Below are 26,758 nucleotides of genomic sequence, written 5' to 3' on the forward strand. Positions count from 1 at the left end.
CTCAAGAATAAACGATTTCAAATAGCGCATAAACCCATCTTAATACCTACCCCTATAACACGACGTCCACCTACTTACAGCCAGATAATAACACTCCAAGGGTTAGGGGGGCTTCTTGGCCAGCCAGGCCTCTTTGCTCCAGAGCTCTTGGGGTCTCTGCGAGCAGCATGCCTTGCAGCTGCAAAACGGGCTCAGCGCTGCAACGCTGACCGTAACGCTTTCAACTCATTGGTGACCACCAAAAAACCCACCACATGGACCAAGTACGAGCAAGATCTGGGACATCTCGCAGTGTGATTGAGGAAAGCTTGCCAAGCACCAGAACGCCATCATCGCTCTCAGACCAGATCTGGATAGAGCTCGCAAGTCAGATTTCTCCCTTTTTCAAGGCTGAGCTGGAGAATCAGTAGAGGTTGACAGCCCCTAAAGAAATATCTGAATTTAAAGCAGGGAAATACCGGATGTATGCATCGATTGCCAGACTTCGCATCACCTCCTACCACTTCCCCTTTATGGATGAATACCCGAAGATTGCAGAACTCTCACATGAAGCCCAGCAAAACGATCACTTCGGACCTTCCAAAAATTGAAATTATCTAGGCAGGCAACATTTTAAGAGTTTCCAATACTTTCAGCAGACAGTCTCTGTGCCCACACAGGGTACCACATGTGCCCGCCGTCGCCTGCAAACCCTACGAGACCACTGTTTGCATTAGACCAAAGTACTTCTGCTCTTGGGCAATCTCTGGGGTTTCATTCCTCAGCTGAGAAATAGCTTTCAAAGAGCTCCTCGGCTCCTGAAAGATGAACCTAGAGCCTTTATTAATCCTCCTAGCGACTGAAAGGCACGTTTCCCTGCTGTTTGTCCATTCGTTGCCATCAACATTGGCAAGAGGAAGGTACTGCAGCGGCACGGCTGCAAAAGGAGGGAAGGAGTCCTCCGGCGCCGGGAAACCTTTGCCCACGCTGCCACCTCCGTCTCTCCGGCACGCTGGGAGTAAATTTCCAAGCCCTGCATCTTACATAAATCTCTTGAACAAAAAAGGAGCCAAACATCTGTGAGTTGTCTGAATTAGCGTGAATTTGGCAGACTGAACAGCAAACTTGTATCGCCCCACAGCCTTCAAATTTCTTGTTTTCCTCAGGTTCATTAAATACATAACAATCTGTTACCAGAAGACAGTTCCTACGTGCATGGGCTGCCAAGGAGCCGGTTTTGATAGCTCTGGTGGAGATGGGGGAACGTGTGGGGAGGAGAGGGGGCTCTTCCTAATTCAGCAGGGTAAGGAGATGACGGGTTGCAACCACCCAGCTCCTGCCTGCTGCACAGCAAGGCTATTTCCAACACATAAACCTGGCGCAGCCAAAGCTGGAGGTGATTTTGGGAAGCTTTGAGGGGAACAGAGCTTAAGAGTGTGGGACAAGCAGGGGGAGATGCCTTCAAAAGCCAAGGATGTCCTGCAGCAGCATCCCAGCTGGGTGAGATGATCACACCACATCCGAATGGAGAAACCAGGCTCCACGAGGGTTATTCATACCCGCGAGCAGAGCCCTGGGCACAAGGCATCCCCGATACTTGGGAAAATCAGGGGTTTCCCACTGCTGCTGAGCAAGCCGGGCAGCACAGGGCAAAGGCACGCAGCGAAGGCATTGCCAACACCAAGCCGCGGGCAGAATGGTCTAATGCTGCGATGGTGAATAGTATTGGAGGCTTCACCTCCCCTCAGAGGAAGTCTTTTGCTACGAGGAAGAAGTCAAAGCAAACACCCACTCACCTGTTTACCCATTTAAATCAAAGCCAAAGCTGCACCGAAACGCGCCCAACAGCATTTCCACAGAGTCATTCATTGAGAGTTTACACTTGGGTTTCAGCTGGTGTTTTTAATATCGTAGGGAGATGCTTGCAAGGCTGGAATAATACAGAATCTGTTGCTGTAACATGCTCTCAGCTCCTGCGAGGTGTCAGCAGCACGTAGAGCCCGAACCTCCTGCAGGTTTGGCTCCCTGAGGGGCTCCCCGAGGGCTGGGCAGCAAAACGTTTACACCTGAGCTGCTGCGAGCCTGGGGTGCAGCTCCAGCGAGCCCAGGGTGCAGCTCCAGCGAGCCAGCTCTCGCTGCCCCAAAGCGAGGTACCCCACCGGGCGATCGCCCAGCCAGAGAAGTAATGCCCACAGAGGACAATTTTCCCGGCATTGGGATGCTTCATCCCCTGGAGATGCCTAATTTCCACGCAGCTGGAGTCGGGCAGGAGGAGCCCCACTATAGCTTGGCACCCAGAAAAGCCCAGATTTCACAGCCTGTCTCGGAGATGAGAAGAAAAAAAAGGAAAAAAAAAAAAAAGTGGAAATGAAAACAGTCCCTGCTTTTATTTGGGCTGGCAGAAACACCATCCTGCCCAGCCTTTCTCAAGCTCATTTACGACAGTGTGAACATGCAGTAAAAGGGAAAAAAAAAAAAAATTTTTTTTCATTTTCCACCCCAAGAATCTCCATCTCTGGATACTCTCCATACATCCCTCTTCCTCCCACCCCACTGGTGAAAATCCGGAGAAGAAACAGATTCCTCTGTGCCGTGGAAATGGGAAGCCCAAGGACAGAGGGGTCGGCCCCGGCACCAGCGTGGTGTGAACCACGAAGCCCCCTCCCGAAATGGCATCCCAAGGAGAACTGACCTCAATGCCACATCCCATGCCGGCTCCAAAGCTGCCAGCAGGCTATTGGGAAGGGAATCGTGCCAGGTATTTTGTCAGTGCACAAACATGAACGATCGCCCAGTACAAACAGGGCAGCAAAAATGTGCACCTTCATCATATGGAAAAATACGCATCAACTTGATACATTAATGAGTGAAGGAATTAATGAATCCTAGAATTTGTAAAACATTATGAAGTCCTTTAAAATAATGAGACCACCTTAAAATGCATAAGACTGCAAGTTAAACATCAGGCGCTGTTAGAAAACAAGATAACGGGTTTTTTTATAGACATTAAGGATAACAAGAAGTCCCACTGACAACATCGCTCCGCTGTCAGAAAGAATGGCAGGAACATCACTCACGATGCAGAAAAGGGACAAATGGTCAATATACACTTTAATGCCGTCCGAAGGAGAAAGCAAAATGATACAGTCACGTTTTCAAGAGTAACCTGGGATAATGCTAAGCAGCAGGCGCTAAATATAGATCTTTCTTAAACAACAGCTCCAAATAATGTACACCTTCAACTGTTACAAGACCGTGCCAAAAAGTCTTCTGAGCCATCATCGCCGATGCTCCCAGCGGACAGGCATGAGCCAGCACGGTAAACCTGATGGCCCCGACAACACGAGCCCTGCAAGGCTCAGGTTTCAGACCAAGAACGAGAGTCAAGAAGCCCAATTAACAGCACAATTAACAACAGCGAGAAAAGAGCTCTCAACTCACTTGACGTCTTTGTGCCGGTAAAAGGGAGCACCGGTAGAACCACAGCGCACAGAAATGGATGACAGTTGTCAATAACTATTTAACTGACACATCTCAAACAGACCTGCAAATAAACTGGCAATACTGGCTTCAACAGAAACTAGACTTTCACCTTATGCTATGCAATATTTCTGGAAGTAATTGGGAAGGAAATAGGAAAATCAGTGACTGAAGACTGGCAGAGCACTAAATAACAGAGAAGAGCAACTTGACAATACAGAACGGAGAGAAGCAACCAGCACAGTTTTTAACTGAGATGCTAAGATACACCTTAATAAAATAAATTGCTTAAAAGACACTCACCTCAAAGGCAGGGGCATGGCTCCAGGCTCCTGCACTGCACAGTGGATTACCAAAGCATGTCGGAGATATGACCGTGGGCTGGATAAATTGGAGATCTCCAGAAGAGATGGTATTGCCTCTGTGCTCTGTGCTCCACGACCACTATGGGGACCTGGAGCCTTCTGCCACGTCCCATCGAGGTGTGGAGAAGACCCCAGAAGTAACCGAGGGACTTGAAGACATGGGTACAGGGCAAGACTGGGGGAACGTGGAGTGGTAACTGCTCAGGAATGACCTGGTCACCTTCAGAGAGGGAAGGAGATGCCGAGCACATCCTTCAGAGGGAGCAGAGCGGCGGTGTAACACCACCCAGCGCTGCGGGAAGTGGAAATTATGCAGGTTCAGAATAAAGGGAAAGAAAAATTTTTTCCCGAAGACAATAATCATTGCAATAAATTAATGGCATAATAAATGACTGCAGTGGGTTCTCAATCCTCGCTACGTTTTTATCTCTGCACTGGATGGCTTTTCTAAAAGATGTGCTCCAGCAAGAATTAATTCGGAAGATTACCAAAACCGGTGATACGCAGAGCGGTCTCCAGGAGCGTGGCTCTCCTGGCCTGCTGCCCTATGCCTCGAGCGAGCTGCTGCACCCCCGTGTCCCAGCACGGTCCCCAGGATGGCTTGTGCAAGGACCAGGAGGGCGGGCTGACACACCAGCCCTTCCACAGCCTGTTTCGGCTCTAACTCGGCTCTTCCTTAACCTGCCACCTTCACGGTGTATGGTGGGGGTACGCAAGGGACAGGCACAGGGAGGGCATCAACAGCGCGATCCATCACAACCGGGAGTTGGATTTCTTTTAAATAAAGTTTAAAATACTTAACAATTCACCCGAAACCTCCACGAGAAAAAGTAATCTACCAGCAACGTAAACCACGTGCAACCAAAAATGTGGGCGATAGTTTCTAAATTAAGCTATCGGTAACTGTAAATCTTCATTAATCACGATGCTTTTGCTCCGAGAAGTACCATCCACAGCTTTGTATTTCAATTATAACACAACCGATAGCCCAATAAAGAGATAACCTTTTTCTGAGTTAACAGAGAGGCTACAAAAGCAAATGTGGATATTTTTAATGCTTTCTGTATCTTCATAATTGTAATGGATCGTCAGCTTTGGCACACAATTGTAGCTTTTTGCATCTAGTTAATAGTATTAAAACTTGTCCTTTCAAAAATATTATACAATATTCATTTGTAACAGCTGGGACAAAAAAAAGCATGCGATAACGGAGTTAATAATATATATACTTGAAGTAATTTTATAGCATCAACAACTATTACCCAGCACACCAGGAGGCTATTTTGGGTAACGTTAAGGTAAGCACACAAATAAAAAAACTCACAGTTATTGTGACTTTCCCACACCACCTGAAACGAGAAATTGCTACCACCATCTGGCCTAACCGCGCTGCTAGGCTATCCTAACCAGAGACAAGACTCATTGTCTTCATTAATGCTGTTTTCCTTCCCTAATGTCTCCCAGCAGTGCAGAACAGCGATGAAGGCAGTTGTACAGCTGGGGCAACTGAGGCAGAGGAGCACGAAGGCTCATCTCGGGTCACTGCGAGTCACCGTGGGGAAAAGGACAAAAAAGAAATTTCTTAAATGCGAGTAAGTGCATAACATGCTTTAACTCATCCCTGAGGAGACCTCAGATTTAGGAGCAGGATGAGGGGTGCATCTCTTAACCCCTCCAGTCCAGACCAGCCGCTGAGACCAAAGCAAGTTGCTGGTGCACCTTGACACCACCGCCACCGAGCCCCGCTTCTCCTCTGCCATCGAGAGCATTTTTGGTCCTTCCTTTCGAGGGCTGGTTTTGAGCAGAGAGAGGGAGAGCAGGTTTTCCAGCTGCCGGATCAAAGTTTGCCAGATTTCATTTTTTACAAACCCTAGGAGACGTAACAATATATAAGCACAAAACAGCCACAAAGTAAAACTCTTCTTTAACTATGGTCCTATACCTACCGCACAGCGCAAGCCCTGAACTCTGGCTGCTGAAAGCAAAAGCTATGGCCAAGATCCATGAATACAGGGAATGATATAGCCCAAGAGATGCTTCAAATGGACTACAGAGGAGTGACACCAATGATGCTGCTATATTTAATCCTCTAAAAGCAAAAACCATGACCAAGTCTCCCTCGGGCACTTTTTTTTAGGGGGGAGGTATAGAAACTCAATGCACCAGAACAGATTTTTTGCACTCACTCAACCAGTTCTTAAAATATTACTCAAATACAGCGATTACAGAGCCAAACTCACTTGGGTACCCCCCACCTGGGGACCCCCAGCCTGCGGTGCCAGGAGCAGCCGTGCTTCGTGCAGGCTTCGGTGCTCCTCCAGGTCAGTCTAACGCAGCTTCCCCCTTCTGCGCCTTTCAACAGAAACTTCTAACGTAGCAAATCTTATTTATCTTACATAGCACGTGTCAGATGCACAAGATGCTGTATCTTACATATCTAACATCATAGGCTTCATAACTCAGGGATCAACCACCTGAAGCCAGGAGAAATTCTGGCTGTAAATTAATTGCATGATGACACTTTTTAATTTTCAATACCTACTTCACCTGTTGATGACTAAAGGCTCACGCATCGACAGCTTGTACTATCAGAGCTCGCACCAGCTTGGCGGGGCTTCAGAAATAAGCTCTTGCCTGGGAATTTTTGTCTCTCTAAAGGCAGCCAACTCGTAAAAGTTTGGAAAAACAAAACAGCCCGAGGATCTGCTCTCCGGTTCACTGTACCAGAGCCACGTTCTGCATTGCTGCTCTAAGCAAATAGCTGGGTTGTGGGCAGCCGGGCTGCGACTGCGGACACGTAGCGTGACCTTGGAAAAGTCCTTTTTCATAATTATAACACAGCCACTGTTCATAGGGATACTCGAGTGCAGAACCAGAGCTCCAGGGCTCAGGTCTGCCACTGCCCTGACTGCTTTCGAGGAATTTATGGAAGGTCTCATCTCTAAAGAGAGCGGTGGCACTTGTGCCGTCGGGGTCGGCAGGGAGCGGGCTCGGGCAGGGAGCAGCCCACCAGGCTTCATGACCCAGCAGGCTCGCAGGCGCAGATGAGTAGCATGGTGGAAAATTCCCTTCTCTTCACCCCATTAGTTTATATTTAGCTCTCCGGGGAGCAGACGCGCTGGAGGAGCTGTTGTTTTGGTGATATTTTTGCACGGCCCCGCAGGGACCCCTGCAACGCAAACCGCGGCGTGCCGGAGGAGGCGGCCAAGAAACGGCTATCACTGCCTTGCTCCACCACCACATCGGACCAGGCACGTGAGACCGCCAATAGTCAGAGCCCTCTGCTACCCGTTAGACCTCCTTTTTTTTTTTTTTTTGTTCTGTTTCCCCCAGTCAGCAGGCTTGCTTCCTCTTCCTCCTCCTCCCCGTTTTGGGAGAGAAAGGAGCGGAAAAAAAAAAAAAAAAGCCATGAAGAGAGCTTGCTTGAAGAGCTACGGAGGATCAACCTCCCCGGCTCCTCTGCTGGCCTGGTCCCCCACGGCCACGGGAATAAAATGTGGGCTTGTCTTTCTGGAGGTATTTTCAACTCTCTCAATCCTAGTTTTGGTGAGGGCAGACCTGGTGCAAAGGCTCTGCTTCCCCTCTCCCTCCCCTGGGACATGGGAAGGAGACCCAGCCCCACCGGGCTGAGCTCTCCGAAGAGCTATGAGCATCTCTGGCACCTCGCCCTGCCCCAGCCCGTTGGTCCAAAGTCTGCTCTGCCACAGATTAATGTTCATGAGGACTATTTCCCAGCAAAATCATTCTACAAACCATGCGATATGGGAGGGGGAAGGAAACAGAACCAAAATCAGCCCTTTTGACCTGGGGTGTCCTCTTTTCTACCTGAGATTTTACAAGAAAAGCACAAACTACCTCCATCGCGATGAAGATCAAGAAAAGAAACTCTACACAACATTACAAGGAAGAAAGAAAAAGGAAGAACAGCCTCAAACCACGCAGCTGACATTTGAGAAATCAGAAGTCGACCAGTAATAATAAAATGGACAAATTGGAGAAACCTTGTTCCCCTCCATCCCCCTTCAGGCCATGGTCCATCATGCCTGGTCTGCACAGAAATACAGGTGTTTCAGCAGAGTTGTATGTCTTGTGCTACCTATACCTTTGCTGAAAGTGAAGCAAGTCTTTGATACTAAAAAAAAATAATTACAATTAACCAAAGCAGATTTTGGGATTTATATTGGTATATGTTTACCTATTTGCATGTGTGCATACTTATGCACACGTACTTATTCACGCAGGTATCCATACCTGAAAATGAGCCTACATCGGTGCTGGCTCTGCCCTACACTCTGCTTGATCTCTGTATGTAAAACTTTGGATCTCACTCACAGAAATCAACTATCTACTGAATTGATTTGCCCTGACTTTACATGCAAAGTTTTGCATTCAACAGCATGAGCTCTTACTGCTCTCCCTCCCGCAGGCCATCTGCTTTCTATAACTGAAGCGGTTCTTGGAGACCTTGGCCCTGTGCAGAGCTAGAAGTCACAAGTTTCCCTCCCTCCTCTGGGTTTAACCTGGAAGCGAGAAGGTCTGGATCCAGGGATTCGGATGCAAAACCACCGGCACGCACGGCCGTGCTCGGTGGGGTGTCCTCTCCTTTGAAGTGGAGAGAAGGAAACAACTCCACGGCAGGTTGTTTTGGCTGGGTTTTTCCCCACACGTTTGAAAGCGAGGAGGCTGTGTCCTTCCCTAAGAGAAGCGCCTCCAGCACGGGGCGAACATCCCTAATCCTGCACCCCGGAGCCCAGCCGCGCCGGAGCCGGGTCTAACACACCCACCACCACAAGCATCCTCCGGCTCCGGAGGATTTTTGAAAATTAAGAAATAAATCAGAAGCTCTCTTCAAACCTACAGTGAGCCACGACAGGTAAGGACAGAGCAAACCACTCTGAAATTCAGGTTTTTTACTATCACTCTAATTAATCTGTTTCGTGACCCACCCCAAATATTTTCTCTAGAAACATTACCTACATTGTTTTGGGGTTTCTTTATTTCTTTTTCCAGCCCTCAGCCAAGCCCTAGTAAATATTTCTGCCCGCGTCGGAGGCGGGCTGAGGGAATCTGCACCTTACACGAGCCCTGCGACCGGAGGGAAGGCAGCAGCAGCCCCCTGCGACCGGAGATACCTGCTAGTGCTCAGAGACGGGCAGAGACGCTCACGGCCCTGCGTGTTTTTACAGTGTTACTGCAAGACACTGCTACCTCTGCAATTCGCAAGTAGTTTTTAATCCGTCAAAATAGACTTTTATTATTGTTTGAGGATTCAAAAGGAAAATATGCACATCTGGTTTCAATCGCAAACTGAAGTTTGGTCTATCAGCCTATTTCATAACAAATTATGCTTACTTTTTACTCCAGAGGATTTCCTAAGGAGGGGGTGCGCTGCCAAGGTACACCGGCGTCTGTGGAGACCGCACGGCGCGGAGCGAGACGGCGGCACTACCCAGCGACAGGCACCGTGCTGTTGCAAACTCGCTCTCCGTCGAGTAAATTAAATCTTAAAACGACCGAGGAGAAAACCCTTATTCATTAAATCTTTGCGTACATCTATACGTGAAATCTTCACGTACCGTACGATTCGAACAACCTGACGTCAGCGAGGGGAGAAACGAGACTCACGGACTTTCCAGGGCAACTCTGCTGCCAGGGTGCTTTGCACAGGGAGGAGTTTGGCGCCGGAGACCCCGCGGGGGACGCGGGGCGGCTGGCAAAGCCCCACAGCGCAGGCCTGCGCCCTTCCCTCGACGCCGCGAGCCACCGGGTGAGCTCGCACGTGCCGGGCGCCAAAACCGTGGCAGGGCGCCGTGGGAAGCGGGTGCCACGGCCTTGGACAGCCCGGAGAGCATCTCTGCAGCGATGCTCGGCCACGTCCACCGCTGCCCCGCGCCGCAGCCCCCTGCCAGACCCCCGGCCCGGGCGGCTCGGTACCGAGCTCGCCAACATCCAAGTTTCAGCCCTGTTAAGCATCGCTCTCGGCCCGGGGAAAGGAAAGCACGTGTTGATCCATTCGTCGGAGGAAATTACAGCGGCGAAGGCAGGGTAACCTGAGGAGGGGAGGCACACCGAGCCTCGGAGAGGCGACCTTCCCCCGGGCCGCGGCCAGGCCACCCGAGCTCGCCCCGGCAGGGTTTTCCCCCGCGGCAAGCGCTCGGCATCGCCCCGCGGAGCCCACGCCGCTGCCGGGGCAGACGCCGGGAGCCACCCCCGCTGCACCTCCGGACGCCGGGGGCGGCTCCCCCCGCGGCCGAACCCCGCCGGACCGGGGTGCTCCGAGCCCCGGCACCGCTCAACTCCCCAGGGGTCGAGAGCCGGGGGAGCGCGGCACAAAGGCGGGCAGCCCCCAGCCCGCTGGGCGAGGATGCCCGGCGGCCGGCGGGAGCCACCCTCGGCCTCCGCTCCCCTCACCCGCGCCGTGCCCCGGGCAGGGCAGCAGGGCGCACCGCCGCCCTTTGTCCGCCACCCCCCCCCCCGCCCCCGCCCCACGCAGGGACACGCCGCGAGTGACAGCGCAGCGCAGCGCGGCCCCGCTCCGCGCACGGTCCCGCCCGGGCCCTTACCGTGGTGGCGGCGGCGCGGCCCGGCCGGGCCGGCTGTGGGGGGCCGCTCCGAGCCGCCGCTCCCTCTGCCGCCGCCGCCGCCGTGCTGCGGGCGGGGCGGGCGGAGGGAAGGAGGGAGGGAAGGAGGAGGAAATGCGCTTGTCACTTCCTGAGCGGGGCCGGCGGAGGCAGGGCCCGGCCCGGCCCGGCCCGTTCCGCACCTGCGGAGCCCAGCGGAGCCCCCCCGCCCCCGGCCCCGGGCGGCTGCGGAGGGCGCGGCGGGGACCCGCGCACCGGTGCGAGGTAAGGGGGGGGGGGGAAAGAGCCCCGGCCGCCGCCTTGAGCGGGCATCCCCGGGTCACCCAGCGCCCAGAGCGAGCGTGGGAGGGGGGGGAAAACGGTCCCTAAAAATAACGAAAAGCAGCGAGCGCAGGCGGCGAGCGGGGCCCGGCGCCGGGGGGGGCGAGGCCCGGCGCTGCTCCCCCGCCGCCTTAGGCCCGCGCAGCCCGGCCCGGCCCCGCCGCCCGTTCGGAGGCCGAGGGTGACTCCTGCTGGCGCGGCCGCCGGCGGGGGCCGGGCTCCGGCGGCCCCGGCCCCCCCAGAAGCAGCCCTGAGGCGTTACTGCCTGACAGAGACACGCCGCGGTACCCGCCGGTGGGATTCGGCAAGAAAAATCCCGCTCCTTAACTTTCCTCCATTTTCCCAGCGTTTCTTTTGGCATTGGGCGGAACAGGAGCGGAGCAAAATACTGCCAGAGCGAAGGCGGCCGTGCATCCCCCGCAGCGCCCAAAGACACGTCTGCTCGGCCTCGCTCCGAGGCGACAGCCTTCCGAAGCAACCTGCTCCAGCAATCACAACATTCCCTGTCCATCCGAGCTGAACCGCACGTAGGCTTCTTCCGAGAGCGAGCATCATTAGCGAACGAGGAAACGACATGACAGCTAAAAGGAAGATTTAGAACTCATTACAGAAACAGAGCCTAAACGTTAATCTCGAACATATGCAAGCAGACGACGCAGATGTCATCAGGAACGAATCTGAGGCTTCAGCATCTAAATTTCACCCGCCCGGCCGGGCGGGCACACGGCTGGGGACGGCAAGCGGGGACGAGCAAGGGAAGGGAGCTTCAGCTCCGTAGCTCAGCGGTGCTCTGGATGTCCTGCCCCGCTGGTGCACGGCTCAAGAGACCAAAGACATGTCGAGGAAGACTATCAGTATTTAATGTAACAAAGAGGAAAAGAGGTAAGTAAGCAGAAGTAGCAGGAGAAAATTCAACCAAGGGAGCAGCTCCCGCCAACACAGCAAGGACTGATCTCAACAGAAGTGGCTCCGTACTCGATACATATAAAATTAGACGAGAGCGACCAGTGTGAGTGGGCTACAACCAGGAAAAAGGGCCTGATGATGTGAACGACCTTTTGCATCAAGCTCCTCCATCCCGCTCAGTATTTGCTTTTCTTACCGTGTATTGAGACTGGTAGCAATAAAACACTTGCAAACTCCTTTTCCAGAACTTCGGGAATCAAGTTTGAGAATGTTTTCTTATGGTTTCCCAGCTGAATATTTCAGTAATAAAGCTTGCAGCGTAATTGAATCCATTCCTGTGGCAGCCTTGCGCAGTGCAAGCTTGGTCTCCAAGAGCCAAGCGGAAGGTCGCTTGCTGTCTGCTTCTGCAGCTAGGTCCAAACCCAGCATTTTTTGCCTCTCATCCTTTGTGCTTTCCAACAGATGAGTTGGCTGTGGAGCATCACCAGTGTGCGTGAAAGCCTGTTGCCGAAGCATAAACCTGTTTTCCACAGGTAATATTTTCAGCCGTGTTTAAATGTAAAGGCTGGCTGCAGGTCCCCGCTCTGGTGACAGTCCAGATGATCTTTGTCAGAGGGGGAAAAGAGGGAACTCACTTTCAAGCTTTAAAGAGCTGGGCATGAGAGTTTAGTCATCGTGGACTGAAAATTCCTTTAGTTAAATTCTGAGCTGATTTAATTTGTGGTTTTGTCTCGGATGTCAGCGCCTTTGCTACCCACTGACTAGGAGCCTTCCTTACGGAGATGGAAACTCTGTGAGTAGGAAAAAAGCTAACGATCCCCATGACCCTTCTGAAATTATACCGGGGTCCAAGTCATTAAAACATTTAGATGTAACATTGCTAAGCCCTGTGGACAGACACAATTCCCTTCACTTCCAGTGCACAGGATTTGGCTGTTCGGTTACAATCTGCTTTCTGTGTAGCCTTTCTAATGGTTCACTACTGCAGTTTGTTGTTATTTGAGTCGTATGCACCGTGGTTGCTAGTAATTTCAGAAGTGTCCTTTTCGTGATGACCTACAACTCTGTGCTGTTCTAAGCACCTGAGCATTCCCAGTTATTTATGGTTTTATCCTCCTGCTTCTCCTGCCAGGCAAGGAACACAGGCAACGGACTCGCCCAAGGCCATGCAGAGAGTCGGAGCGTCCCAGTCGCAGGCTGATGTCCCAGCCGCCCGGCTGTGCTGGGAACCGCGTGCTCACAGGGACATCTTGGCTCCACCAGCACAAAATGGAGACCAGTTTCAGAAGCCACGCTCCAGTTTCAGGGGAAATCCTGAAATTCACAGAATCTAAGTAACAGCAAGCAGAAGTGTTTTTAACAAATACTTCATACTCAGGGAACAAGCATGTCTCTGTAATACTCTCTGCCCTAGAACGCGTTGATTGTATCTGAATCGAGGAGACCTGATAAACAAAACAAGCTAAGCGTTGCTGTCCAGAGAGGGTTGCAACGAGGAGTGTAGTTCTTACTACATTTGGCATACGAAGGGATTTGCACCAAACCTAAAACCCCTTCTTTTATTTCACAGGTTATTTGCTGCGCACAGGCAACAGCTTTGTGTTTCGGCTCCCTGCTTCGCTTGCTGCCTCCCTCCCTACCTTGGCAGAGGGCACGACTGCTGAGCTACAGGCAGCCCCAGAGTAGGTGCAATGGAAACAGCTGACATAAAATAAATGGACCATGAAATACACGTGTGAACCCTTCTCTCACTTGAAAGCGCTAATCACGTTGTCAGCCATGTTTGTGTCTGAATTAGCTTAAGATAAGCCAAGAGTTAGTTGTCCGTTCACAAAAACCGAGGGAGCTGTGGATGTACCCCAAAGCAGCACGCTACGTTGGATACGCAGAAATGCAGTACCCATGGAGTTCAGGTGCCCTACGGGAGGGCAGCAGTCAGCGAGGCTAACTACTACTGCAAATTGGGGCAAAAAAGCCTAGATCCTTCTGCTGAAACACCAACTTGTTTTTTAGGGGGAAGCACTAGAGAAAATCTAACTAATAAACCTTCAGACTGCCTTTCCTTGGTCGGTGTTTCAGGCTGGATGCAGGCCTGTGACACCATGCGTGCACGTCTCTGTGCTGCCGATGCGAGGTTTCAGTTCACAACCCTATCAACATTTCAAATTACTCAGTAAATGCACATTCTTCCCACCTCTGCTTGACATGTGACACTGTCCATGAATACTTGGCTGCTGGAGTGACTGTGCTGAGGTTCGTTTCTGTTCCCTCGCTAGTGTTTATTAGCTCTGGCTCTCCGGCACGGGCTTACGCACTCGCGATTATCCAGAATTTATATGCTACCTTGCGGCTACATCATTTGTTTGCCTGACAGCACTCAGTTTAATTTCCAGTAACCTAGAAATGGGCTCATTTCAAGCTATACTGTTACCTAACAAATGGAAATTAAGCCACAGGTTGGCTTTTCCCTTATTTGTGTCAAATAAAACACACCAGCGTTCCTTTCCCTCCTTTGTCTTGAGGCTATAACACCTCATCCCCTTTCACTGAAAGCCCTAGGTATCCATTAATTGTTCCTCAATTTAGCTGCTACCCACAAGGGTTAGATCATGCTCAACGTGCTTCAGCCAAGGCATACGATAGAGCCGTCCCCTCCGCAGGCATCCGTACCGCCCGTGCAGCTGAGGGGTTGGTAACGCCGCGCGGCACAGGCTTCCTCTCCTCCCACCCCAGAAACAGCAGCGAGCAACGGGAATGCGAAGGCAGGTCTCCTCACGGCAACGCAAAGCCCCGGCCCGTTTATGTTCTATGCGCTTTCCACGTACTTTACAGGAGACGATTCGATATGTTAAAATGCTTAGAGGGCCTATAAAATAAAGCAGTTATTGTTGTAGCAAGTCATGTTCTTTACCTTTCAGCATGCCAAGATTAGGAAAGCAATCTGAGTGCCAAAACACTGAAAATTTTGCTGTATGTTGCTAAATACCATACTTAAAGATTTTGTCTGGTATGAAATAACATAGATTTTGGCAGTCTTTTACCAGGCACCCTGGAACACAGCAGAACGGACATAGCAGAGTATATATATGCAGATTTTCCTTACAATGGCTACAGTGCTGCCAGTGCATTCCTGGAACATGGAAATACATGGAAGCCAGTGTTGGCGATGAAGAAAAGCTTGCTGTGCCTAATGTACCAGAAAAGCTATTCAAGAACTCATCCTCACGTAAAAATAACTCCGAAGAAGCTGCTAAGATCGGTGTCAGCCCAGCTCCGTAGCTTCACAGTTCTCTATCTAGCTTGCACACGTGGCTTCGCCTTGCACACCTGGACACAAAGCCCAGTTGTTCTAAGCGAGCGGTTTCAGTTCATCCCCTCGTTTGCCCATTCAGGCCTTTGACCCTTCGGCCCCACAGCCGTCACAGCCTGCACCAGAAACCTGTGCAGAAGTGAAATAATTTGGATGCAAATTATATGGGAGAACATTTCCGTTTCTAGCCACGGACATGCTCCCTCAGACAAGAATCTTTTTCATTGCTTAAAGACAAGGATAATGCAAACCCTCTGAAGACGTCAGCCCAGCCTCTGAGAGCACTCTGGTTCTGTACAGCAAATCCTGTACTGCAGGCACGCTTCCGTATTGGTATCCCCTGGTCAGTCTTTGAAACACCTTGTTATTACGCTGAAGGTGCGGGGCAGTCTGCTCACAGCACTGTTTATTGCACACCTTATTTGCTCTCCCGAGACCCACACCTGAGACCTGTGGGGTGGGACGTGTGCTTTGTAACTCAGGTATAACCAGCTGTCCTGTAGATAGCAACGGCAGAATTAAAAACCCAAACATCTAAAAGCTCCTTTTTAAAATTATCTTTAAAAATAGAAAGTAAAAAAAGCTGAGGGTCTCCTGTCACTATAGGTGTCAAATACCCCAAATCCTATGATATAATCAAGGCACCTGCCTATTCCTGGTTTTCAGAAGTGGTGCTGCAACATTCGTTTTGAACTCGAGAGGGTGAGCCCATAATGGAACGTTATTTCAACCTGATGCTCTTGAAAATGATTTGAAGAAATATTCTGCTGACAGGATAGAAAGCCTGTAATTACATGCTTCATCATTGCTGGCCCTGTCTGGAAGAGCAGCTGCCATAATTCCATTAGTGTTTCTGGTATAACCCAACAGCTCTTCAAAAAAATTGTAGCTCCCAGAAATTCTTCATTTTAGACCACAGAATTTTACTAAAGCTCAAGAACAGAATATTAATTCCATATCTTCTAAGCCTTCCAAAAAAATTAACATTCAAAAAACAACGTAGAGACAGCAATGCAGTTCACTATCTCTGCACCTTAAGGACCGTTAAATGAACATACTTTCTTATAAATAACAAGTTGGTCACCAAGAGGAAAGTCAAGGAGTACGGGAACATTATCCTTCCCTCTGAATTCTCTGTGTTCATTCAGTTGTGTCATATTTTCACGTCTGGTATTTCTCACTTTTTAATTTATATAAACATGATTATAGAAGTATTTACTTCAAGAAAGTACTGTGATGCTGAAAGGGGAAAGGCTTTTTGTCTTGAAAACCTATTTAACCTACCCTCTAGCAGAGTCCCATGTGTCCCAGACTCCTTTAGGTCTGACATCTCAAATCAATACTTATTTCATTAATTTCACTTGGTCTCCTCTTTCAGATATTTCATCCTGACAGTTCACTTCCCTGATACGCCCCATAAAAATCCAGGGTAAACTGCTCCAAGCTCTTTCAGTAGTACAAGCCCCACAACAAATACAATGGCCTCTCCCAGTAAATGCCTCAAAAAGAGAATCCCTAAATGCAGTTTGCTTGGCAATAGCAGGTATCAGGAATCAGGTATTGGATGTCTGAGCTGCGCCAAACTCAGATGTTGGTGGAGGTGCTTGCTTGTTAGGGCTTATGTACTAAAAGCCATCCTCCGTCTTCCTGGAAGAAAAGGTCAACAGAGAGAGAGAGGCTACCATGATCTGCACAACCCAGCTCACAACCACCAGTTCCAAGTAGTTCGTGTATCACTGGAGTTGGACACACTACCACTGAAAACACCTGACTGGGACAATGAGATCTAGCTTGCATCCAATCTTGAGGTTTAATTGCTTAGGAAGAAAGGGAGAGACTTCATTTCAAGGCTCTGGATCCCTCTGGAGGATGCTGGCTAACACCTCCCTTCCCTTTCCAGTCTTTCCAGGCATCTCATTGAGTTTGGCATCTGGCTCACGACACCAGGTGCAAAGCCCACTGGCACTGAGAGAATTTCATCCTTCGGCATGTTGTGGATCAACAAGGGAACATAAACCCTTTCTGTTCTGCCTACGTTTTATGCAAAGCTATACCCAGATCCAGAAAGGTATGCCAGCTCTTCAGCATCATCCAACCTAAACTTGGTACGGCAGGAAAAGTCTGTGGGCTCAACTGCTGTTGAGATCCATGGAAGATGTTAGTTTTACTCCCCACAAACCTCCTATATTTGACAGTGAAATCACATACACAGTCTTTGGATAGCAAAACGATAGGAGTAGAACGTATTTCAAATGCTGCATTTATTCTCCTGTAGTCTGGCGTTGCAGCTGAAACCAAGAGTCACCCAACTGTGTAGTCATGAAGACACCAGCCTTCATGAACTACCACGAAGCACTCCCCAAACTACAAGCAAAGACTCACTCCTCCTGACTCACCGCTTATTCCTCTGCCTCTTTTTTGAAGAGGTTTTTCACTGAAAAGCATCAATATTTAGAGATCGTACCTTCGTGAAGAACCATCTAGCAAGATGAACTGCCCCAAATCAAGGACGTGCTTTGACATGTCGTTTCCAAATCCTACTAGTCAGTAAAAAGCCATTGCTTAAGTCAGTATTAGAGCTGCTACCTAGACTCCATTATTCAAAAAATACCAGGTTTCCAACAGAGCACATTGTAAATAGTAACCCTTTGGTTATTATTGACATAAAATAAATCTCCTAAAACATGTTTTACAAGCATTTTTCAACTCTCCAGTGATACTTGAAAGTGCTTGGGCCTGACGAAGAATATGCGAACTACAGATGAGATGCAGAAATTAGGTTCAAGCAACAGCTTGTGTGCTCATTTGAGACTGAAGAGAAGCCACTACAAATTTCGGAATCAAAACCCTTCCACTTGTGAGGGCCACTCCATTTTTCCACTCCCCACCCTTCCTCCCTGTAAAGACACCTATCTGCAGGCTCTTTCTTTTCAGCTTTCTTGAGCGTGTTACTAGAAAGCATTTATATAGACCTGAGAAGCAGAAAGGCACACGAATTCTGCCCCAGAACAACACAGAGACATGAAGACAGCTGCCTATGGACAAAGGCCAGACCCTTGTCCATGGCAAAAACACATTCCTGTCCCAAACTCCTTCAGACAACCAGCATTTAAGACTCGTAACGATCAGCCCGTGACACCTTCAGGCAGCAGGATGACATCTTAGCAGTGACGTTAGTTTGTGTATCTCCACCTTATGACTGGATCCCATAATGCCAAAGGTAAAGCGGAGGAACCACGTGCTATCTCGGAAGGTTTGCTGCCTATGGAGCCATATATAGGTCCGAAGTGGTAGGGAAATCCTTGAAGTGGAAGCCCTCAATAATCCATGACCTTGGGTAAATAATGAGGGAGGCTGGAAGAGGAGACTGGTTCTGAGCCTTTCCCCACCACTAAGAAGGCTCCCCGGTAGAAAATCTATTCATATGGGAGAAAATAATTACAAAAAGAAATACAATAGTTGTCCAGAACATTTGAAAAACAGCAACGTGATAGCAAAAGAAAACAGTGAATTACTACCATTGCTTCCAAATGCCTGCTAAAAATACTAATTGAAAGTGGTTGATCATACAACTTGCATGACACACTTACATGTAGCTTTACAAATGATATAAAAATATTACCTACAGAACAAAATCTAATAAGAATCAGTCCTATGAAGAGGAGAAAACAACACTTGCCCTGAACCTTACATATCTTATGGAGTGTGAATCTATAGTTAAATTCCTCCTAATTGATTAAAAGAAAATCCATGACAGCCATGACTTTATTTTCATTCCATGATTAAATACATATCATGCCTTCATTAGCAAAAAATACAGATGGGAAAAAAACAGATGCCCTAAACATCCTGCCAGGGTACTTGCCAATTAAAATTTGCTTGTATTAGCTCCACCTGATGCCAAATCGGCTACAAAAATGTCAGTCTTTTTACTGAGGTTGTTATCAGTAGTGTACTTTGAATCTTTGGTACTACTCCATCAAAAAAATCCTCTGTCTGAATTACCACTTACGTTTCATGGCACTCCTGCTGGCTGCTGGAAGCCTGCTGGGCAGATGCAGTACACGGTACTACAATAGTTACCCAAATAATAACAAGACCGTGGTTTTGGCACTTGAGTTAGGAACCCAAGCCTGACCACATACGCAAAGAGCTATTCACTGGAACTAAACTTTCTCCCCACTGCTGCTAGACCATTCTTCCAATGGAACCAGTATAGCCCATTTTGCAAAAGGATGCAGAATGTAGGATGCCTACCTTGAAGACATCACGAGATGGATCACAGAGGGAGGACTCACCACCGTGCAAATAATGCCTTATTTCCTACCCTGGGAAAGGACTAAGAAATATTTCTTGACCCTTAAAGATCTCCTGAACCCTGGGAACTAGAAGTCTGGAAACTAGGAGAAGCAATTCTCTGACAAGCAAACATAACCTTCCTTGTGAAACAAAACCTGATTGCCTGATAGAGCGTCCTTGATACTTGATATCTGAAAGAACAAGTTTATTGTCATCTGCAAATATGTTTGTCAAGGCATAAGGAAATCTCATTTTCCTACCTTTCGAGCAATAGTAGTATTCTGAAAATATAAAACAACAGAAGAAATAAAGGCAAAGAAATTAAGCAAAAGGATCACACACAGAAGTTTAAAAAAAATTTTAAAAGGAAAAAAGAATGGATAGTTATGCTTTGAATTCTTCTGGATTTATGCAGCTAAAGTCTGTCCTGAGAAATTCACTGCAAAACATATGGTCATTGTTGGCTCTTAAGACGTTACTATATAGCAAATTAATAATGAAAGAGGCATATGTCACATGCTAGTGAGACTGTAACATCACACCTTTCTATATTTAAGGGATCAGTGGAAATAACTGGCGAAGCATGCACACAGTCAGGCAAGTGAGATTTTCAAGAACACTCAATAGCCTCCCTCGGTGGGAAAAGATTGAGCCATTGCAGTGGAGACAGAACTACACTGAGTCTGAGAACCTCTGAAAGCCTGAATTTAAAGCACTAATTGGTCCTTTTTTGCAAGTGCTATGGCTTTTATATCCATTTCCCTCCTTAACAGCTACATTCATATTCACCTAAGAAAAAAAAAAAAAGATCCAGCACTTACATTGCAAAAGCTTGTTCCCTATTACACCACACAACAGAGAAATGAGATTTTTGCTTTGTAAAATACCTTTACCTCTATTGCTCACCGATTACCAATACAGAAATTAAATACCAGATAATCCTCATGTTCCGAACACAAATATTATTCAGTTATACTAGTCTCCGTATTTAGAACGCCTTATTTCTCTCTCACTTACAGACTTGCAACTTCCCGAAAACAAGCGAGGTTGTAGCAAGGACAAAATTTACAGGCAAGTTATGCAAAGCTGAAATGTTTCTAGGGCAATGTTTTATAGTCCCTTAGAGTTCCATACATAGTATTTTACTGTGTACTCAAAGAGCATTTATTTACACACGTGTCTGAGGTTTTCTGTCAGGTTTAAAGTTCAGACTTTTCTCAACTAATCTAATTTGTCCAAGATGGATGGCCTCGCTTTTTTCCTTTGGAAAACCAATGCTGTTACACTGTTGCCAATTCTTCCTCCAAAGCAAAACTTGGGTGTTGGCAGCTCCTCCAGAATTTCAAATCCTGCCAGACAGAAATTAAAATGCTTTTATTAGAAGGAAGTAATTTTAGTCTCCTCTTGGATAACCCTTTGCAAACCATTCTTTATTCGTCTGGAAAACTTGCAAGTCAGTTACTCTGTAAGTTTATGGGACTGTATTGTTACGCTGCACCGCTGCTTTATACAGCTGAAACCCTTCCATGGATAATAAAAATCTTAGCTGGCTGACTCACACAAATTAATGGCAGAAAAGATGATAACTTGCCGGTAATTTTAGTTCCCCAAAAGGGACAGTTGTTTTATATCCACACTGAGTTTCAAGCCTCAAGCATGAGATTCAAGAGCTGACCAGCATGTAAAAAACACCCTTTCCAGTGGATCAGAAAGGTCGCCGAGGAGGTGACATAAAAGTCACAGCCACAGACTTGCCAGTTCCCCTAAATACAGGTAACGACGTTACCCCAATTTCAAAGCAATCAGATGGGTGAACTGGATCTGGTAATAAAGGACCAAAAGAGAAAAAGTATCACCCAGGTGCAGAACCCCCTCCTTTCCCAGTGTAACTAGACTGAAATCCTCGTCCTCCAAAGTATAACAAAACCTGCCCCCCTTGGCACGTTAGCCCTGGCAAAGGCAGAAGCTGCAATTCCTGAGAAAAACAGAGGGAAGACAGGCTGAAGCATTTACTAGTTGCTTTACCTTGTCTAATCCTGATCTGAGAAAGTCAATAAGCGAACACAGGCATTAAAATTTGCTCATCGCATCCTTGAACAACCGTAAGTTGGCAGATGGTTCTGCTCAACTGCTTACCTTCTCTGAACTCGTTCAACAGCTCCTCCTTGGTCCAGTTGCAAGACGTTATGAGGAAAAAGCCCTCTGGTTTCAATACACTGCAGAGAGATCTCACGTACTGCTTCCTCTTTCCCACCGCGTTATCAGGATTAAGGCTTATGGCATCAAAAGTCCCCTTGTCAATACAAATGTCAAATCCTGACAGCTCAGCTGATGGAGCCAGGAAGTCTTCTACCTAAACCAGAAGTCTACAACTGTGAAAACAATCTTCTGCTCAGGAGCTTCTGAATCTTTAATGCAAACCAATACTTTAAAATAAAAAGCCTCAAACCTGACAATAGGTGTGCTTAGGAAAGGGTAACTCACAGGCTTTTCACACTTAAAATGCCACATCAGCTTCTTTCTTCTCTACCTATTACGTGATGCATATGTGTGTATATGTATATATATATATACATATATCTTCTCTACCTATTGCGTGATGTATATGTATATATGCCTGTGTATATACCTACCCATCTAAAGCTCAAACTAACACGCTTGAAGTTCATTCTTTAAATCATTATTTGTACTCTGATCCCTGGTTTCCTAGGTGCTGCGTGCTAGGCACTGTACAAATACAGAAGAATAGATAGCGCCCGCCACAAAGAGATTACAATTGACATACACGAACAGAGACATCATACAGGTACGGAGCTGGAGGATAAAACAGCACAGCAGAGAGCGAGCTCAGAGTGAAAGGCAGTCACAGAATCACAGGATGGCTGAGGCTGGAAGGGACCTCTGGAGGTCATCGGGTCCTACCCCCTGCTCCAGCAGGGCCTCTCAAACTTCCTGCTGCACAGCTACGGGTAGGGATTCTATCACTTAAGGATTTCATCCTCTCTCTCAAGCGTGAGATTCAGAATGTAGCAGCTAAAATACAGAACTCGCCAAATGGCGAACCACAATTCTGCTAGAAGCAGGGAAATCTTGTTAGCCCTAATGACTGTTATGAACAGAAAAAAAAAAAAAAAGACCAAAAAACTTCTTGTAAATACAGATTTATTTGGTTAGACTGCTCTCACAAATGAATGTCAAAAGACATCATTAATATAGTACACTGAGTACATCTGAGTATCAATTAGGTCATTTAATCTTGGGTTCAATTGCTTTCTATTTCCTCAATAAACTTTCTCTCAAAACTTACCTTTAATTTAATGTTAGACATCCCTTCTTTCTCTCTTACTTTTTCTGAGAGTTGTATTGCAGAAGGAGAGTAATCAATCCCAGTGAGATTCATGTAGCCAGACTTTGCCTAAACAGAAGCAGAGAATCTTAATCAGTGGGCTAGCAATTTTTTTATCCAACAAGTGTATTCCCTATCTATAATCCATCTCATCTCTCCTCCTCTTAATGACAGGAAAAAAAACCCCTTTTACTCATTTTTATTCCTGTTACCATTACAAGAGCTAAATAGCTGGGGGAATGAGCTGAAATAACGCCGTTCTGCCTAATACCTCATCAAAAGAACTGTTGACTGAAAGCTGGTTTATGTCAACAAGTGGAAAACTGAGCAGAACTGTGAAAAGTAACACCCCGGAGGGGAACAGGCTCTCTTATCTGCACCAAAAGTAACCTAGAAACCAGGAATTTTCAGTGACGAGAACATGTGCCAATGCCAGATGCTTCAAAATAAGAAGAAAACCTCTCTGACACTTACATAACATTTGAGATTGAGCAATTGTTTGGTTTATAACCCGAACTGTAGCAGCCAAAATATGTAATACATTAGTGCAGAAATCCACTGCCAAACCTTACATTTTTCTAATTATTCATGCTAATATCTATTTGAATGCAATTATTTGCATGCTACAAGATCTTTGTATCAGCAATTTTCAGGCAGGTTATGCACCACATAAAAGAGCCTACAGAGACTTTCTGTTAATCTAATTTTGGAGTAGATAAGGATAACTCAGTTCAGCAAACTCAAGCAGTGAGATCCTAGCAACCCTTTTGCAAAGCAGGTGGGCACCTTGCATCAGCTGAGCTGGGCCCACAGGAGGGGGGCAGCGACACATTTTCACTCTGAGGTAGAAGCTGAAGCGACCAGATCTGGGTATCCCGTGTGTCAGTCGGTCTGGCTAGATCCAAAGCTAACAGGAAGAGCTATGATCTTATGGCCAGCTGCAGGCAGCAACAGCAGAGAGAGGGAGGAGGCCTGGGTTTGTTTTGGTTTTGAACAACACACGGACTTTAACTAGCATTAAGCAATCAGCTGCATACCTACTTGTTCCAAAGGCTGATACCTCAACAGCGAGGAAAACTACCATGAGAATTTTTTCAAATGGTCCTTCATCCTTCCAGCAGCCCTGCAGCCCGTGTGAGCTCAGTACTAGCCAGCTGTTCTTAATTGAGGACTAATTTCAGCGAAACACAAAGACCATGTTGTTTGCATTGGATGAAGAACAGCGTATTGCTCAGGCTTCTGCCCACGTTCCTCCCCAGAGCAAACCAAGCTTCCTGAGATGCCTGTGCTGAAGACTTGGGGGTGGAAGAGTAGTTCCCACAACAGCTCCTCTGTTTGGAAAGGAAGAGCTTGAGTCACTTCAGGGAGTTCCCATTCACTCCTATAGTCTCCAGGGCAGAGAAGGAAAGCTTAAGCATAAACAACATTAAATGCTGCTAAACCTGTATGGCCTGACTATGTGTGGCCAGGAAGGGATCCACTCAAGTGCCAAATGTGACTGCGCTGCATCCTGCGACCGGACTCCTGTCCTGAAGGTGGTATTTACAACCACTCTTCTGCTGCTTCTTGAAAAAGCAGATTAAATAGCAGAAGGTAGTTCGCAACGTTATCAGTGCTGCACCATGGTTTCTGGTGCTGCCAGGTAGACACCTGCAATTGGGGGGTGAATCCCCTTCACTTCAGAGAAGTTTTTCAATACTGTTGGCTCCCACAATACTCAGAAAAAAGAAGAGAAGGTCAGAGCTCCGTGTGGCAGCAACATTTCCTTAGAAGAAAGGAAAAAATTCCCTTTTTGGAAGGCAAAAGAATTAGGTCATCAATGCAGCCTACCAGATTCCTCAAGTTAGCAGGGGTAGGACCATAGTCTACTGCACATATAAAACCAGCAAGGGGTCCCACTTATGTATCTGAGATCCTCAAAGCATGCAGAAAGAGAGGAAGCCTCCAGCGTCATTTCTCTTGGAGCTTACAGATGGGCAGATCCCTGCAGCGCCCGTGCAGAAGACATTTAGCAGCACGCTGGATGTTTTGCCTTCTAGCTGGGTAGTGGGGCCAGTTTACACAGGATACAGCGGTCCTTCTTGTTTCCACTTTATTTATTACCTGCTTTTCCGATGGCTATCCCGCCTCCTTTTTGTGCAATATTCCCTGCTAGAACTGACAATGTCTCACTTAGACCTAACTGCATTTGAGAGTAATTTTCTTACTAAACTCGCATTTCCTATTCTTTACTGCTAATGGCATGCCAGGGTCCAGTATTCCCCAATGAACTGTGCTCTATGGCACCTCTTGCTGTTCCGATGACGGTGCGACACCTACCCTCAGCAGCTCCCTTTTACAGAAGTGCTGCTAAGGTCCTACACGACTGAAGTCTGACTGCTGTTTTCAGTATTGCCATTTCTATCACATTATCAAGTCCAACTCCAGGGGCAGAACTGTTCTACGGTAGCTGATGTGCTTGGCAAAAGAATCCTAACTTGATTTTCAAAGCCTAGCAGCTAATACAAAAAAATTTCTTTTACACCAAGTAAGCAAGTGAGATCCTGAATTATTTAGAAACAATAAACAATGTAATTTTCGAAGTCACTTTTCAAATGGGAACTGGACTGAAAATTTTCTGCTGAAGCAACCACAGCACTCTGAGGCGCTTAAGGAAAGGGGGGAGGGGGGTCTTATGGCAGCTTAATAGTTTTTAAAAGCTAACAGGCTGTCGTTTTCCCATTACGGAATGAAAATCATTTTCAGATTTGTAAGTGGTGCCAGTATAAAACTGAGGTCTTACAAATAAGATTCTTCCGTTGGATGTTTCAACAATGATAGAGCTAGCTAGCACTGCATTTAACAATCATCATTATTAGGCTTCAAAATTAATTTATCTTAATGAGATGAGCAATTTCTACTTTTGATGATATGACTTCTCCTGTGCTGCAGCGTAGCAGCCAGTCCCCGTAAAGGCTTTAAACTCTTCTAAAATCAAAGTCCATGTTAAAAAAAAATTCATTATAAACCTGACTTTGGCTTCCAGCCCTTTCCATTTCTACAGTAACTAACGGAGCCAGTGGAGAACGTAGAACAATAGAAACTGCGACAGTATGACAGCTCTTTTCTTTACCAACTCTCCTGTATTCAATCAAAAACAGGAAAAAAATACCACAGCTCCTAAACATCTTGTATCACTGTATAATAACAGCATTGTGACACTTCAGAGCATATCTGGGAAGGGGACTCCACCCTGACACAAATGGGTACTGCTTGAAAAGAAGTGTTAACAACTATTTAAGTCATTTACATAAAAAACTTGGTTTTAAACACTTTTTACATCAATAATGAGTATTATTATCAGAACTGAGTATGGCGACAGGGTCTGGTTTTGCACACGGGAGTACTTTGTGTATTACGCAACTTCATTTCCTTACCTTTTAAAACCCCCAACAGCATCGCTGGTTCAAGGAGTTACATACCTAAGTCCCACAGGCTGCCTGGCAGCCGCTTGCAATTACGCCTTGTCTTTGTGACAGGACATTCTTTAAGGCCTATCAACAGCACTCAGTTAATTTCACTTATACTCTTAAACCACACGAAAATATAAAACTTGATGCACAGTCACCAGTGTTCTGTTGATGGGAAAAAGCGACAATGTAAGTTTTAATTTAGGTTGCTTGCTTTTTGTCTTTCATGTGAGTTATAGCTTGCTGTGGTTCCTACTGCCACTTGCGAGAACGGTATGTAAACTCCTGCGTTCGGAGCACCGATTCTGTACCAAAAGCACAAACTTTGCAATATACCAACCAATTCAATCAGTAAAACACCGTTTCCAGTTCCAATGTCAAGCACAGAGCTGTCAAGGGGAACCTTTTGTTTTTCCAACCACCTGATGATGCGAACCATGCTTTCTTCTCCAAACCTATTAAAAACAAGGGATCAGCTAATCAAGATAGCAAAGACGTACAAAAGGCACAGCAAAGTTATTTCATCGCTCCCTCTCTCCAGCTTTTGCAAAGCGCTTCTTACTGAAGCGCCTGGGTAACAACTGACACAGCTCATGTTCCGTGTTGGCCTTGTTGAAGTTAAAATGAACCACATGGCCTTAAAATTCACAGAAACACCAACTCTGGGAGGTGAAGCCCTCTATATATTAAGAGAAGCCAGCACTGTCAACTTGCATAGTTAA

At 47.2% G+C, this 26,758-nt stretch overlaps 2 protein-coding genes and 1 long non-coding RNA gene across 8 annotated transcripts in view; 1 reads left to right on the forward strand and 2 right to left on the reverse strand.

Annotated features, from left to right (window-relative positions):
- The window catches only part of FAM53B (family with sequence similarity 53 member B), a 56,471-nt gene extending 45,959 nt beyond the window's left edge, over positions 1 to 10,512 (reverse strand). The window contains exons 1-2 of one of the 2 annotated variants that reach the window (XM_087764597.1): positions 10,388 to 10,483; positions 3,763 to 4,116 (exon numbers count right to left, since the gene is read on the reverse strand). The gene's annotated coding sequence lies outside the window, so the exon portion shown is untranslated. Of the gene's footprint in view, positions 1 to 3,762; positions 4,117 to 10,387 lie in introns of both variants that reach the window. The other variant, XM_087764596.1, reaches the window with a different exon arrangement.
- Positions 1 to 26,758, reverse strand: part of EEF1AKMT2 (EEF1A lysine methyltransferase 2) — a 29,257-nt gene that overhangs the window by 1,267 nt on the left and 1,232 nt on the right. The window contains exons 3-6 of one of the 3 annotated variants that reach the window (XM_087764600.1): positions 26,377 to 26,491; positions 22,549 to 22,656; positions 21,378 to 21,594; positions 16,387 to 20,590 (exon numbers count right to left, since the gene is read on the reverse strand). In XM_087764600.1, coding sequence (XP_087620726.1) covers positions 20,463 to 20,590; positions 21,378 to 21,594; positions 22,549 to 22,656; positions 26,377 to 26,491 — 568 coding nt within the window. In that variant the 3' untranslated portion in view covers positions 16,387 to 20,462. Of the gene's footprint in view, positions 1 to 16,386; positions 20,591 to 21,377; positions 21,595 to 22,548; positions 22,657 to 26,376; positions 26,492 to 26,758 lie in introns of those variants that run through there. The other 2 variants (XM_087764602.1, XM_087764601.1) reach the window with 2 other exon arrangements.
- LOC148054892 (uncharacterized) lies at positions 10,522 to 14,138 on the forward strand. 3 transcript variants are annotated; one of them, XR_015706304.1, is made up of 5 exons: positions 10,523 to 10,669; positions 11,073 to 11,608; positions 12,095 to 12,165; positions 12,765 to 12,966; positions 13,203 to 14,138. It is a non-coding gene; the product is annotated as an uncharacterized LOC148054892 (long non-coding RNA). The 3 variants fall into 3 exon arrangements; XR_015706305.1 differs by having other exon boundaries at positions 10,522 to 10,669; positions 12,095 to 12,425; positions 12,765 to 14,138; XR_015706303.1 differs by having other exon boundaries at positions 10,524 to 10,669; positions 12,765 to 14,138.

The sequence above is a fragment of the Nipponia nippon genome, unplaced genomic scaffold (genome assembly GCF_047370975.1).
Source record: "Nipponia nippon isolate SJK-2023a ecotype South Korea unplaced genomic scaffold, ASM4737097v1 scaffold_3, whole genome shotgun sequence".
Taxonomy (NCBI): domain Eukaryota; kingdom Metazoa; phylum Chordata; class Aves; order Pelecaniformes; family Threskiornithidae; genus Nipponia; species Nipponia nippon.